This window comes from Athene noctua, chromosome 18 (genome assembly GCF_965140245.1).
Source record: "Athene noctua chromosome 18, bAthNoc1.hap1.1, whole genome shotgun sequence".
Taxonomy (NCBI): Eukaryota; Metazoa; Chordata; class Aves; order Strigiformes; family Strigidae; genus Athene; species Athene noctua.
This window is the reverse complement of record NC_134054.1, coordinates 4,197,978-4,214,901: the sequence shown is the minus strand read 5'-3', so window position 1 is coordinate 4,214,901 and position 16,924 is coordinate 4,197,978. Positions and strand designations below refer to the sequence as shown.

General features: G+C 35.2%; 1 protein-coding gene across 2 annotated transcripts in view; it reads right to left on the bottom strand.

Annotated features, from left to right (window-relative positions):
- The window catches only part of QTGAL (queuosine-tRNA galactosyltransferase), a 125,913-nt gene that overhangs the window by 106,673 nt on the left and 2,316 nt on the right, over positions 1-16,924 (bottom strand). Inside the window, exons 2-4 of one of the 2 annotated variants that reach the window (XM_074922187.1) lie at positions 14,640-14,756; positions 14,412-14,511; positions 9,321-9,385 (exon numbers count right to left, since the gene is read on the bottom strand). In XM_074922187.1, the coding sequence (XP_074778288.1) occupies positions 9,321-9,385; positions 14,412-14,511; positions 14,640-14,756 (282 nt within the window). Of the gene's footprint in view, positions 1-9,320; positions 9,386-14,411; positions 14,512-14,639; positions 14,757-16,924 lie in introns of those variants that run through there. The other variant, XM_074922188.1, reaches the window with a different exon arrangement.

Genomic DNA, 16,924 nt, shown 5'->3' with positions numbered 1-16,924 from the left:
ATTTGATGTTAATACTTCTTTCACCTGTAGCATAAAAGTCTATTTTGTTTACACACAAGAAGGCAGGTTGCCTTGTACAGAGTTAGTAACCTTGCTATCCTTCCTTGAACACATAGGAGATATTCCTTTCAAAATTATATTATTTCCTGTTCAAAATTATATCCTTTCTAGACTATGGTTTTAAGGTCTATTAAAATTGCCAACTGTAGTACCAATTTACTCCCCTAAATTTAGTCTCCCAAGGTTTCTACCTATATTATTTTCCATTTTGGTACTATATTTCTTCCCTCTTAAAGAATCAGTTTAATCTTTCTTAGATGCTGGTTAAAGCTTACACAGCCTATTTCTTCTCAGAGTATTCCCAAACGACACTACCTTATCAGGCAAACAAAATTCAAAGGAGTCCTAGGTTCTACATCCATTCTTTTAACAGTTCCTCACATCATAATAATTCTAAGGAGATTCCTACTAAAGCCAAAAAAACCCAAATACTGTATTTCCAAAAACTTTTGCATTAAAACTTTCAGTCAAATCAATGGCAACAAAACATACATTAGTGCTTAAATATTCAGAGCTTAGAGGGTTAAATGACCTTGATGTAAAGGTGACACTATAGTTTTATCAAAAACAACACAAGAATGAAAAAAGTTTTAGAATTATATCCAACTATTTAGTATAATTTAAGGTTAAAGATAAAACAAATGAATAATAAAAATTACCCTTACCACATGCGAATTTATAAAAGATGGAAGGAATACACTGTCAAAAACATTTTTCTGTATTTTGTTTTTAGAATTTATTTAGTAATAAGCATAAGAGATATTACTGGCTTTCAAAGTCAGCAGAGTGGAAAAAACCCTTCTGATTTGTCGACCTCTGTACTTCAAAACTGCAATGATATTGTTTACCAGAATTCAAGTGCTGTATCAAGCAAATGTTCCAATAAAACTCTTACTCTGTTTCCCATAAGAACCACCACAATCCTATTTCTTTACGCCAAATACACAGCTGATTTCTGTAAAATAAAACCTGGGTTTCATATAAGCAATGGGAAATATATTTTAACTGAGCTTTGCTCACTCCTTTACTAATTACTTGGGATTCTCAGATGTCCTCTTGTTAAAGCCCCCCCAAAAGAGAATGCAAAAGAAATCCATCAAAAAGCAAGGAATTTCAATGCTTCGAACAATGTTACCGTTATCTCTTACGATGTACAACATACGCTCTTGTGCTAAAAGATTCCACTGCTTATGATCCTGCACAACAGATATAAATTTAACAGAACTCATACATTCACAAAGATGAAAAATAATCTACTTGATTTAAAAAGGTTAAATCAGCGTGGCAAGTATTCAAACCAAAATCAAATATCCTATTCACCAAACGGGTCAATGTTATGTTTTTATAAGCAGACAACTTGACAGGAAAGGTCTAGTTCCCCCTAACAAAACACTATGTCATTTTGATGCTATTGGCAAAACTAACAAGTCTACAGATTTGGGTCTTAGGCTATCATCAAGGTCATCATATTCCGTTAAAATCCAGCTAAAGAGAGGGAGAGAGGGCACAAAAACTTCAAAATGCCTTTTTTTTTTTTTATTAATACATCTTTGTTCTCTAGTGCTGGAAAACTCTATGAACTCTTATCCTGAATAACCTTTAATTTTATTTTTTTTCAAATAATTTTGCCTTTTTTTTAAGAAATTTTTTATTAACAGTGTCACACATATGATGTACTGCTGTATAGTTTTGTGATACTTTCTTTCCAGATTTATGGAAGGAGAAAGAAAGAAGAAAAAAGAGAACATAGTAGTTTAAGACATAATCCCAAATGATATAATAAAGCAATTAGGCAATAAGGAAGAACAGCACAAAATACAAATCACATCCCAGACAAAGCTGAGTCACATCAGTCACTTAGCTTTCTAGACTCAGGTTAGGCAACTATAAAAGAAATCTATACTGCAAAATGCAATTTCAACACATTACAGATTCTTTACTATTGATGACTGGGCAGGTAACCACAAAGTGGAGAACAGTATATATTTATCCAGAAATAACCTTAAGTAATGTGGTTGTATTCTAGATCAGTGTTTAAAAGCCAAATTAAATTCTAATGAGTAAAATCAAAAAGATTGTACCACAAAATAAGAGCACTTTAAAAATTTTTCAACTTCATAGGCCAGTGAGATGCCCAACCATGCTCTGTACTGGTAAGCGTTTATGGAGTTTAAGCAACATAGTATTAGACAACTAAGATGTTAAAATATTTTACCCAATTGCACATTATGTGATCACAAATTTTATATCAACACTGTTGTATTTTTAATACTGAGTTCAACAACTCTGTTGCCAGACTTCAATTTCTACAGTCAACATCTTTTTTGGTTTAAAACTGAGAACAAAACCTTAGCTATTAGACAAACACTTCCAGATTATTTTTCACTCATGTCAGACAATTTAAAAAGTGCATTTTGAAAAGGGAAGTATATTTAGTTTGTTTCTGTCTCCTAGGTGAAAGTAGGGAAGATAACAAGGCTAGCAGTGACTTACATCGAATATATAAATTTTTAAAAAGGAAGTTTAACAGAAGTTTCCACAAAAATTCAACTTTCCCTGTTAATGTGGAAGTCTCTAATGCTATCAGATATAAGGCAGACAGAATGAAGAGAGATTTCCCCTACTGAAAGAATGGACAAAAGAACAGATTTAAAATAAATGCTAGATAAATATCATGCCTTCACTAAGTATATACTTGCAATAGTATAGCTAAATAGAAAAGAATCTGTAAGTAAATCTATTTTCCTGTGACCTCACTCACCAAACTTAGTATAAAAATTAATAAAAATCTCAGGTAATAGCTGGGTTTATTGTCATCTAAATATGTACATACATACACTGCAGACAAGGCCAAACAGGTAAACAGCAAGAAATAAAGCAACATAAATAGAAACCTACTTTAGGCACTCAAAATCACCCAGAATTTATAGGAATTTTTTTTGATTACAAACATGCTTCCTGTTCTCCAGTGTCCATTCTGAATAGGAAAACAATTTGCTCAAAGATGGGAGAATGAAAAGGGCTTCATTTCACATGAAAAGCCAGCAGGGATTTCTAAGCAAGCCCAGATGTGTTTCTGCCAGTGGGGGGCCGTGATCTCCATCACCTTTCAGTCCGACAGGCGTTCTGCCTGCTTGTGTTCCTACCAAATACATCCCTTCTGCAGAAAGCTGGCTTGCTCCTGTCAAGTTCCACACCACTTACAGATGCTGCCAAATCAGAAAACCTAGTTATACAACTATCAGCTGGGTTATTTTCCTTCCAACCAGAGGCACCATTCTTTATAAAAACACACACAATTTATACTGAGCTAATTGTTTTGGTTTAGTTTACTCATATGTTTAGTTGAAGAAAAGGAAAACTCAATCAATAGGCTGAGCTTAAGAATATTAATCAAAGCTGTTGTTGTTTCAGTATGTGTTTCTTAAATGAGTTTGGGTAAATTCAAATGACAAGCATTCACTGGCCTCTTCAACCAGGCCATCTGGACCACACTGAACTCCACAGTGATAACTTCATGATTTTCCCCTAAAAGTGGTGGGTTTTGCACTTCAGAAAGTAAAACAAAACATACAACTCAATGTACAATACACATCTACTACTTAAAACCAAGGACAAGTTCACAAAAACCAACACACTAATTACAGCTCAGTATAGAAGTGCTTTCTTAAGCTCACATTACAGACTCAGCATCACATGCTTTTCCAAATTCCTTCGTATTTGGCTGCTAAAAAAAAAAAAAAAAAAAAAAAAGAGAGCTGACACACTCCATCCTCACAATAATAGCACCTTCTTTCCATTGCAGCTATTTCACATAAAATACAACCTGTAGCAACACCAGGAGGAACATTTGACTCACTAAGAAAGAATATGGCATCTCCAAAGTCTTTCAATCCATCAAATGGTCATTCATTTATCTTGCACCTGCTCAGACTACAGTGAAAATCTTTCTTTGCTGTTGTTCAGTTCAGCTCCTTGAACCAACAAAGTAAAAGGCCCGGGACCTCCAAAAACTGGCCTGCCAACAGCACTACCAAAAGCGAATACACTGATCTTAGGCAATTTTCCAGAAGGCAGGTTTTTAAAGCAGCCCCACACTATCAAACACACTAGAATCATGCACTCTAATGGCCACACACCAGTCACCTGAGCAGAACACACCCTAATGATCTGTCAGTATTTGCAAGATCATAGGAGAAAATACTACTTTTCTGTTTCTACTTCTGAATTAAATTGAGAAAGAAGGGGACAACAAAGAAAACAGTTCAATGTTTAAGAAGCTGACTTTATAGAGCACCTTTCTTTTCTTGAGCATGGAACAAAAAGGTCATCATGGGAGGATATCTGTGGTATTCTTGTGAGCCTGAATGCCTAGTGCCTTCCATCAGTGTAAAATCAATTACAATCTTTTTATGGAATCTTTTAATTCAGCATCACTATTAATTGATCAATAAATTTTTCCTGCCAAAGCAGCTCCCACTTTGGTGCATTTGTTCAGCAAATGCAGACACGTGCCTTTCCATATCTAGCTTTTCTGCAGTCACTGGAGATCACCTTGGATCTCTCAGAGTTAGGTCACTGAAAAAAAGGTACAGTAACTCACACAGTGTTCAATGGCAAAGTCAGTAAACTTGGACAAGAGTGAAATCCTCACTGTCAATTCCAAACACCCACTTCAATTAATAAACAGATTAAGGTATATATGCAGGGAAGGCTTATGGCAATGAAGTTCTGAAGGTTTGTTTCTTCATTTATGAAACAGAAAATTAACACTCACATTCCAGACAGAGGTATTTAATCTGCTTTTAATACATGCACTTCTTTACAGAATAATAAAACCCTTCAAGCACTTGTAGTTTGATTTTTTTTGGTGCTCATTAGTGATTCTGAAACATGCACAACTCTTCTGGACAGAAGGGGCTTCTGGTAATGGAGTTCATCACTACATCCACTTACCTGCTGTTTGGGTAACAGCTTACTTCAGTTTTTAAATCACAGGATCAAATTTGCAAGGAATAGTATATTAAAGCAACACAGAAGGAAAATACATGAAGTCTGATCCCTGCTTCATTTCCTAAGCTATACAGATGTTAACTTGAAAGAAAGGAAGAGTATCTCAAAAGTTTATTAGTGCCTGTAGAGTAACGCATAATGGCAACTTTCCATATTCATCTTTCCAAACCCAGCAAGTTACGGAGACAATAAAAGTGAACAGCTGTGTTTATAGCTGTGAACAGCTTGGAGTCCCTGAAATGTCTATCAAGTCTGGCTAGCTAAGGTCCAACGACCTTCTTCCAACACCTTTATGAATACCCCCTCAATGAAGAGTTTTTGAACTTGAAGCTCAAGAAAAGCATGCAATTTCACAGCAATTAAGAATTAACATTCCCAACTTAAATCATACAAGCAAATCTCACAAGCAGAAAGGCACAGGTCAGCAGCTGCCAGTTCAAACATGGGAATGCCGATTCTGGTGGTCCACCCTCACCTTTGGTGAATAAAACTTAACTGTTTCCCTATGTCGTTTTCAAATATTAGCAAGTAGTGACACTGTGGCAATATGGTTTAGAGTCACATCTTTGAACTAACTAAGAATCTCAGAAATAGCGATACATTGCCAACAGAGCCTTTGAAAAGACTAAAACAAGTGTGTCAAGGACTCAGGTGAATAGGACTGGGTTTGAAATACTGCAGTTCAGAAAAGGACACATTTTTATACTTCTTTAACAGTCAGGAGCCCTCCAACAACACACTGACTAAATGTGAAATAATAGGAAAGTACACAGATTATTAGGACGAAATGAAAGCATGTTCCTTTTTAAAGAAATACCGTTTATACAAGTGCACGTTCAAGTGAATGTCAATGAAAACAGCAGTTCAAAGCAGAAAGCAGAATTTTTAGTGTAAAGGTTCTCCTGTGCTACAACTGGATAAATGATGATAACAAAGATGACAACCACCCCTGAGAACTGACAAACTAAGGCTACAATAAAACACAACTAACTGGTAGATAAACTCAAAACTGCAGACAATCTGAAGAAGAGTAAAGCTAACAGTGAAATGTATTTGCATTATTAGTACACTCCATTGTCATTATGACCAAGATTTTCTGAGAATGTAAATGTTAAATATGAACAATTTGTTAAGTATCTTCCATTTTTCTACTTGTTTTCCTGGTGGGAAAAAATGCCTTAGTAGCTTAGAGGTGAAATCTGTAAAAACAACCACGGCAAAAAAACCCTCCATAATAGCTATTAGTCAAACAGCTGCCACTTCATACTAGAATAGGCTGATCAAATTCTGACAGTTCTGAGCTCTGTAACCTTTTTTTCCACATTTCTTCCCAATTTGTTGTCCTCACAAATCTGCGTTGAGAGACATAACACAAGCAGCTTGACTCCAGCTGGAATGGCAAGCAAGACAGTCTCTCTGGAGCCAGTACTTCCAAAGATGCTCCCAAATATGCTCATACATTCTCTTCACTCAAAAAATGTACAAGGAGCCACAATGTATTTCTCCACCTATATGGAATGTATACAGACTACTGACCCAGCCCCCTTTCACTCCACATCCACCTATAGCAAACCTGAAATTATGGCTGCACTTCTGAAGGTCAGTTCCCTGGCATTACTGCAGCACATTCCAAAAGGCTGATATCAACATTCCTTCCTAGAGAGCTTGATACTGGATTGGTGACTGAAATGAAGAAGGTAGGTGGCGTGTAGAAGCAGAGTCGTTAAACAGCTGGCAACATCTGCGCTTCAGCTATTATCACACAACATTTACTAGCTACAGCCAAAATATTGAGCAATTTTCAGACTTGCAGCAGTCTCCACAGTAATTTTATTTCCCCCATCTGTTTTCAGCAAAAAATGGTAGTCACAAAAACAGACAGTAGAAAATACATTTAAGTAATGTCATTCATTTAATATTTCTTTTGTGTCAAGATTAGGCTTCTGAAAGTTCAGAATGCCTTCTATTTTTGAAGCATGTAGCTCAACAGCAGGAATAGAAACATGAGTAACAGAAAATGTTGGAAGCTTCTTCAAAGCTTATCCACATTGCAAGTCATAAAATTCTCAAATCACTTCAAGTAGGTCTTAATTACATTACATACAAACTTATGCTAATGATAATGTCGCAGAAATTCAAACTCATCAGCTGTTACATTCCTTAACAGGAATTCCTTAATTTGCTTCCCCGATTTCTTACCCTGCACAGCTAGTCAGCAAATAGAAACAACACAGCAGCATAGAAATGCACACTGTATAAACACCATAAGGTAAATAACAAATTAAGAATTCTGAAGAGATCTCTTTAATAAAAATATTAATTAAATAATTTAAGTTTGTAGTTTACTGCTAGTGATTTACAAACAACTAGATCTGTCTGGATTGAAAATAAAGACTAATCCAAAATCATCTCAGTAAATTATTCCACATGGATTTGAGACAGAAGATATGAAGCTTCATGGGACAAAAGAATAGTAGGTTAATTTCTCACTCGTGCATACATGGACTCAGCTAACTTCAGGCAATGTAAGGACATGGACATACGTAACTCACCCTATGTCCCTAGAATGTCCCATACAATGTGGTGTCTGTCCAAGCCTTGAATACCTGATCTTTATAAATCATAAAATCTATTTTTTTTTTTCATTTTAGATATGTAAACAGCCTCACTGACTCACAGAATAGGAGAGTTAAATCCATGGAATCATTTATATAAATTAAATGGCACTTGGGTTTCTGTTTATCTGAAGTAAAGCAAAAAGGACTGTATCCCAAGTTCATGCACCTCCTCAAAACTTGCACCACTCCTATTACTTCATGGCATAATTTATGATGGCCCTACACTCTTTCAAAATCTGGTGAGTCAGGTGATCAAAACCAGAGCAGCAGATTTTGTGCTCACACTTCCTCAAAATAATTTGTTTATGAAACAGACACTGATGCTCAGTGTTGGATATGAAATACTTATTTTCTGATGTATGAGAAACTGACTTTTCCAAACAGTGTTAATTCATATATGCGACTGTGAATTCTGTGCATTCAATGGATGTTCAAAATTTTGTTTCTTAAATACCCTTATATACCCATACGTATCAGATATTGCATTTCAAAGTTTCACCCTCTATAATCTTATATACACAGATTTACATGAAATACACTCTGTAAAACAAACAAACAAGACCCCTAAACCAACAAACTGTTAAAGGGAAACTAGGATAAAGTCAAATAAAAAGTCATACTGTATTGCTAAATACAGTAATAACTTAAAGGAAGAATAAAGGGCAGGAAACCCACCTGCAAAACTTAATTTCTTAAATGCTAAGACAAGGAATTTCTGCTGTATTGCCTTGGGTCAGAAGAAATATATCATCACTTAACCGTGTCCTGCAACAGTAAACTGATTAATTCACAACATTTTCACTCACAAACAAAAAAAATCCTTCTATGCAGTTGATACAATAAATGGAAATTGTGAAGTGAAGATTACCCAAATTAAAACCTGTGTGGTTTATAAGGCTGTAGAGTTTACATACCTGCTCTCATGACACTTTATAATAAGCACAGACAATCATAACATTAAGTTGAATCCTATCTGAAAACCTACACTTTCAGCAGCCAGTTCATCCTAGGACTACTCTAAATCCTAGTTCAGTTCCAATTTAGAGAAAAGAATCAATCTCCAGGTGAAATTACATGAGATCAGTGAGCCTTAAAGGTCCTGCTCTTCTTGCCTGATCCTAGCCACACAGCACCGTTCCTCAGATCAGCTATGCCCATTTGTGAAACCCTTCACTGTATATTAAGCTGCATAAAGTCAGATAGCTATCTGTGGGTTAGTGAGCTGAATGGGCTCACAGAAGGTATCCAACAAAGGACAGAAAAAAAAAAATCAAGATGGAAGGTGAGACCTCTCCTATTTTGCATCAAAAAGCCAGTAGATTAGCTCTTAGTTTCTCATCAATATAATTTTCTGAAGAATGTGGGAAAGAAAAATCCTGAAAACACCTAAATACCAACCTTGCCCAACCCTGCTCACAATAGCTTGTGAAATCCGATAGGATCAAAGAATGGTGTAAGGCTGTAGGCTTTCCACAGGTTGGAAGACAACTTTACAGCTATAAATAGCAACCAGCATCTTTAACACCCAAGCACCTTTAAACAGCTTGTCTTTAAGCCAGACCAACAACTACACTAAAACCAAAAAAATTTTATTGACAAAACTAAGTTAGACAAAATGCATTAACTTACTGAATCCAGAAAGCAGAGATAGGTTCCTGAGCTCTGAATTACTGCTTGATTTTTAGCAAATCCAACTGTTAAGAAAACAAAGATAAAATTATATGGTAGTTTTTACCTTTGCGTTTTTTTAATCCTACTACTGTCAGGAACAGATGAAGGGAAATACAAAAATCAGTATCAGGTAAAGTATGCAATTTTTCCATATTTAAAACAAAGTAATTCATAAATATTTAAACAGTATGCCTATTTCAGTTTTCTTCTATCAACGATTACAGTTGCATGTGTTAGAATCCTACCAGCAAGTAGAATTAGACTATTTTTGCTAGCCCTCCACAAAGACACGATATGCAATCTGTATCTTGCAGAGTCCAGCTACCTAGGTTTCACATCCAGTACCTCAGATCATAGAATCACAGAATAGTTTGAGCTGGAAGAGACCTTTAATGGTCATGCAGTCCAACTCCCCTGCACCGAGCAGATGCTGAAAACCCTTGCCTGTATATACATATTCATCTCTTGAGTCATAATAAATAGTAACAAATCATAAAAAGGCAAAGAAATAACAAGAAATTGCTAGGCAACTTTTTCTTCCCATCATCAGGCCAGGTCCTCAGGAGGACTTAAAAAAACTGTTGTTTCATTATGCTTGTTAAAGTATGCAAATACAAAAACTTTATGCACCATTTATGTAATGGCACATGTAATGCAGAGGGGAACCAAATCAGAAGAATATATGTACAAGGAACACAAACCTGGATTACTTATACCATGACATGTTATACCATCCATGGAAGATCACACGGAAACATAAATTCAGTCAAATGACAACGTTGGCATCTAGGGTCTTTTACTTTCTGTCTCCTGGACACTTGAATCTTTTACCAAGCCATTTCAGGAAGCTGAACCAGAAGGAAACCTTTTTATCAGTTTAATTTCTGAAGAAGATGACAGCACTGTGTCAAACAAACGGCAGAGCCAGAAAAAAAGCAGGGGAGCTGGAATACACAGCCAAGAGTAAGGATAAGACTGCAGGAACCAGCATGAAGATGAACTCAGTTTATCACTGAAGTACATCTGCAAGGTAGGACTGTTTCCCTGGGATAATTTTTGTGTGTAGACCAGGTCTACCTAAGAATGTTACAGTCTTTGAATTCTTCTCCTGGGCATCATTAGACCATGCTATAGCAAGTGTTATTCTGAAAAATGCTGTATGAATGCCACTTGGTCATATAGGTAATATTTAAGCTTTGTTTAAAGTATTTATGGAACCAAGTCTCGGAATCCAGCAAAAGATTGCCCTGACATGAGGAGTAAATGATGTGAAGATATGCAATATTGTGGGATTTTTATTCTTTAATGGGAAAACTGGAAATGTAATGCCAGAACACCTCACCATCAAGTGGAGCAGGATAATTTTAAATAAAATTTTCCCTAAAGTTCCTGATTTTGCATTTGAATTTCTGTAATTCTCTACCCTTTTCATGTGATACAGGTTTAAGTTTGCTCGGGAAACAAATTTAACTGGGCTCAAAGGTTCACTTAGTTTTAATACACATGCTCCTTGGCTATTTTGCTGACTTGTCCAAGTACAGAAAGACTTATGACTGCATTTCTTACTGCCTCAAAGGAACATTATGTCAAACACCAACAGAACACTACTAATAAAGGCTCTTCCTTATAATTGTGTTATTCTTTTCTTATGTACTTTGAGTATTTTAATCCTCACCTTAACTCCTCATCATGAATTTCTTGGACTTATCTTACACTATATTTACACATTATATTTTATACACGTAAGAATGTCTAATCTCACATATACAGTTACTCTCTTTCTCCTTCCTATTGGCAGTAAAAAAGCAGCTGGCAAAGTCAGTAGCTACCACACAGCAGAGCTGAATCCTGGCATAAGCAGTTTTAGTAGGAAACAACTGATGCAAGTTAGCAGGTCTGGACATGCCAAACAAGCAAAACCCTAATACTGTGGAGGTCCCTACTAAAGCAAGAGGTAAAAAAACAAGATAGAACTAAATTTGCCCAACATCAAGCAAATCAATACTCTCGTATACCATTACCAGTTGCAAAGCAGTCTGTACTTACAATACTGTCATTAGTACACCCCAATATTTCAACCATTTCAGTTGAAAATAATGAAAGACTAGAAATCAATAATGTAGAAAAAAGTGAAGGAGACTCAAAGGCAACTACCAGATGACAATTATATTACTCCATGAGCTTCCCGAAATATTTCATATCTTGGTTTCAAATAAAAGACTTCAAATAAAATCATGAAATATTTAATATTTGCTATGAGAAAAAGTTGGAAAATATATTTCTAAAATTAAGAGAGAAACTATCCTGAAGCTTTTCATATACCACCTATTTTTTCAGGGGGGAGAGAAGAAAATCCACATATTTTAAAAATTATTAATAAGAGAGATATAGCTCCCTGTAGAAGAAACTAGATATTAAAAATAGTTTCACCACAACAAAACCTATGTTTGGCATGAATAAAAAATTTTCTTTAATATTACTCTACTGAACAAAATCAAATGTTTGTGCCAGGTCTCTGAGTTTTGTAAGGCCTGCTTACTTGGTGAAAAGAGCCTGTTACCATGGTTACAGCCGTAAAAACTTAAGCCTCAGTGAGATATTAACATTCCTCACTCTTGGAAAGAAAAAGGTTTCCTTTTTTTAGGCAAGTGACCCTTTCTTTTTTTCTAGGTCCCCCCCTTTCTTTTACATGTTAGAAAAGAATCAGAAATAAATCCTAATCTTGTGTAAATAGTTGAAGATGTGAAGCCTGACTAGTACATTGTTTCTGTACTAAAGCATCTTCTTTTAAAGGAAAGACTCCTTACAGTTGTAACTAGTCCTTAACGTAATAAAAGTAAATCACTGAAAGCAAACAAATAGTATGGATTGCAAGTAACCTGCTCCTAAAATGTAACAACCATGAAGAAAAGATGTCCTCCTTTTAATGGTGACCTGAGAGTGACTTCCACATGAATAAGCTTGGTTGTTTGGTGTTTTTTTTTTTAAGAACTATGCATTTCATACTATTATTTAAAACAATGCTCACAGCTGCATCCCCCACCCCCAATTTATTAAACATTTGTTCAGGTTTCAGCTATCTGAACACTGACAAACACATGGTAAAACAAAAATTCATCTGATATATCTCTAATGGCACAAAATACTCTTTGTAGTTCACAACTCAAACTTAGTTTTAGTTCCAGTTTCCTAAACTGGTGAACTGACTTCAGAATTTTAACGTAAATTATTGTCAAAACATTGCACCTGTGTGTTCTTGCAAACTAAAAACTAGTTTACACACCTGATTAATACAACACTCTATTAGGAACAGGACTTTATACATAGAAAATGTTTTAGAAAAATGGAAAATACATTATATGACAAGATGGTATTAACAAAAACATTACTAAACAACTTTCCTAGGTACCATAATTAACAGCCTCTGGTATTCTTCTTCAACTTTTTTCCTGAGAAATCACAACCTACTTAGCTTCTAGATCATCAGCTACTAAGAGAAGTAAGATTTTAAAGACAACTGATCACCCAATAGTTGAGGAGGGAAAAAAGGAAGCTAGATAAATTTCCAGGAATACAAGCAATTCTTGACATTGCTCAACTCCAGCTTTATCAGTTGCCCAAAAAAGAAAAATTCCCTCTACAAACCTTCTCTGTCTTTTATCATTACCAGCTCAATAATGCTAATATTACAAGTTGCACTGTCAAAACAGCACCAGTTCATGCTAGAGACATTAAGATACTAAAAATATTTATAGTAACAGTTATGCTGTGTTACTTCAGTATTGCTAGGTCTGACAACTGTTTAAAAAACAGCTTTAAAGAAGTCTACAGTCAAAAGAATTTACTGTAAATAAAGCCAGGGCCTATACCAAGTTGCAAATTAATTCAGTGCACAAACTCCTATTTATTTGCATGTTTCAATAAGGGGATGAAAATCAAGCTTTCTGAAACAGAACTGGCTTTTCGTAAGACCATTTTGAGGAGACTGTAATAGGCCTAGGTTTCTTTCCAGTTACAAACAGGATATTTTGTTAAAAAACAGAAACCGACTGGGTTTTGTGTTACAGGGTTTCCGAAGTGTGTCTTTTAAGGGAGATAACTTGAAAGACACAGATTTGGAAGGAGTCTGATATCAATTGCTACCTGTCTACTCATTATCACAAAATCCAGAACGATAGTAACATTAGTTACACAGGTCCCATGCAAAAGTGAGCACACCGTTCTGCTTGCTTTGTCCTGTTGTTCTCCCTCAGAACACTGACATGATCTTCCACCTTCAATGCCATTCAACACCAGCTTCTTCAAAGAGCAACAGAGTTTTATTTCTATTTTACATTTTAGCAAGTTGTCTGCTAAAAATAAAACCCTAAACATAAACCAACCAAAACCAGCAAAAGAAAAACTGAGAGATTTGTTTCTTATATCCTTCAGTGGGTAAATGTAATTCATATTAGCACGTAAATCAATAAGGAATCGCACCACACACCTATCTGGTAGCTCATGATATTGTTTAGCCCCTTGTGTAAATAGGAGTTTAGTAAGAGTTTTTAGCTCACACACCAAAACTTTTTTGAAACCTCTGTTATGATCTGATCAAAGGCACATCAAAAACGCATTTTGTTCTGTTTCAGGGTCTATTCTACAAGACTGAAAGATAAGCATTTGCTTTTTAAATCATTACATAAGAAATTCTGGATTTCTTTTTTCTTAAAATCCATCTCATAAAGATAAATCAGATACCAGAAAGCCACAGTAAAATTGTAAGCATTAACAACATTGTGTATATTACAATTAAACAAAATTCTTTTGCTGAGTAGAGCACAAGTATTAAGCCAAGTTCTTCTTTCCTGGATGTATAAACAAATTCTACAGAGCCAGAACCAATAGGGCCAAATTCTAAACTGGAATGAGTTTTTGAATGGAGAGCTCTGGAAGACAATGTGGCTTTTTTCCATTGCAAGTGGCTACAAAGACACTTTATAAATTAAAAATCAGAAGATGCCTCCAATAACAACCTAACTCTCAAAAAATCATTATTAAGCTACATACCACCTCGAGGTTGAGATGACTCATTACTACCAATGATTACTGGAACACCAGCACCTTCCAACTTGGTCTTCCATTTTTCAATTATTTCAGCTGAACCATCCTAGAAAAATGATGACATAGACGCAGCTATTTTAACTTGTATGGTGAACCAAACACAGTGAAAACCAGAAATTCCTATCAGACACAGTATTTGCTTGGATAGTATTTTAAATAAGGCTGGAAACATACCTTACTGGCATCATTAAAAACTGACAGCTCCATGGTTTCTTTAAAATCTTGTTCCCAAACTGACTTCAAGCATTCATCTAACCAGGATTCACTGTTGTGAACAGGCACAATGACAGACTACAAAAAAACAAACAAAAATCCAAATGTATGTCAGTAAGTACTATTTTTGTTTACTTACAGTATAAGAATATTCATTAAAAAGGGGAAGTGCCAGATCCTTCCGAAACTTTCGCAAAAAATGCATCTTAAAAATATAAAAGTAGGCCAAGTTATTTTAATTACAAATAGAAAATTTACTTTCTTCTCTATCAAACTTTATTTTTTTTTTCATTTTTTTGAGTTCTACAGGATGGATTTTGGGAGGTCTCTGAGGCAACAGGAGACTACTGAACCAAAAATGCTACCAAAACACCTAGAACACCACACTAACCTGTTTCTAGTATTGCTGCATTTCTTACAATACTCTTTCTGCCATTAATCTTACTCATCAATTTTTCTTTAAGCTTACTACCTAATTGGAGATGCTTATATATGCAGCCTGTACTGCTGGGCTCTAGTCAAGTTTTTAAAAATTATTCTATCTATCTAAAACCGCTGTTAAGCACATCAGAAGATGACATATGACATAGCTCCATAGTCATTCCAGCTGCAGACTTTCCTATTATAGCCTCTCTTAGGTTTAGCCACATACACACAAAACATCTGAAATATTTAAAAATTGTTAGAAACCAGAGACGAGGGATCTTTCTGTTCAGTTACTCACCAATGTTCTAATTACCCCCAAAAAGCCAACAACTCCCCCCAAATTGTTTCAGTATCTCAAAAAAGAATACATTCCATTCATAGAATGCAAAGTCCTGAGAAATGAGCTCAGTAATACACTGGCTATGCTTCTGAAGGGAGAGTCCAAACCTGTACCTGTTAACATAGCTTATAGATGGGGAACTTAAGGCAAAGAGCCTAAGTGACTTGTAAAAAGTCTCACGGGACATTTAAAGAAGTTCCTAGAAACAGAACTCGAACTCCTTATCGTGCAGTGTAACCATAAATGCATAATTTGAAGAAATAGAGGATTAGGTCCTACTGTGAGCATGTGAGAATCTTTAGAAACAAAATACTGGAAAAGTAACTGAATTATTCAAGATGTAGTGACATGCGAATACATGCAAAAGCATACATTAGTAGGCAGATTTTGTGGACGCTGAGGAGTGTATTTTTGGTTTCTTTACAGAGTATGATGTGTACACACAGGTATTACAGACTATGATGCATGGTCCAACAGTAAGAAACTTAACATTTCATAGAAAAAAAAAACAAAAAACCAACCTATATTTGTCTAAAAAGAACGAATATCCCGATTTTTGGCAGCATGCTGTAAAGCGAAAGGGGTATTTAAAAGAAGTAGGAGGAAAGCTACCTAAAATTTTAAGCAAAGCAGGTCTTTGACTTCTGTTATGGAGAGATAAATAAGTAAAATGAGAGAAATATAAAGATAAATATGTGAAATTGATTACCAAATAATTACAACATACAAAAAAGATTATTTCAGAACTGTTTCAGTTTGGGACTACAAAAATATGCAAAAATCTGAAATTCTAAGCCAATATATTCAATTTACTCAGGATTTAATATCCTTTATGTCTATCTAGATGGCAATCAAAATATGACCCTATAGATTCATACTAATCAAACATATTCAGAAAGGAGTTCTCCAGTTCTTTCAATGACAATATAAACTAGCTACAGTTTTGCACATCCAGAAAAATCAATGATTTTCCAATTTGTTTTCCCATTAACTCAGTATAAATTTGTCTATGCCATCACAAACTAGCCTGATGTTGCCTTAAAAACTGCAAAACTGGAACTTCTTTGATTTTTTTTCCTCATAAACTCCTGTTTTAAGCCAGAACAGCAGTGCATAATATCAGATTATGTTTGGATCTCTCTGTTTAGTTTGAACTGAAAACAGAAAAAGCAGTACTTTAACAGCAGCACATATATAAAACAATCTCTAAATACCTGATGGCACTAAGATACTCTTGAACTCAACATAATAACCCATAATATATTAGCATGCTCCTAAACACATTACTGTGAGCAAGTTCTACTTCCACAGAACTATCACAACAATGTTGAGCTAGACACCTGTCAAAATCCGGTACAGAGATGAATTGCTGATGACACTTCTGTGTAAAAAAACCTGAAAAATTAACAAATCCATACATATAACTGTATATAGCATTATGATCAAAATACAAGAGCACTACTAACATTGTAGACTAAGG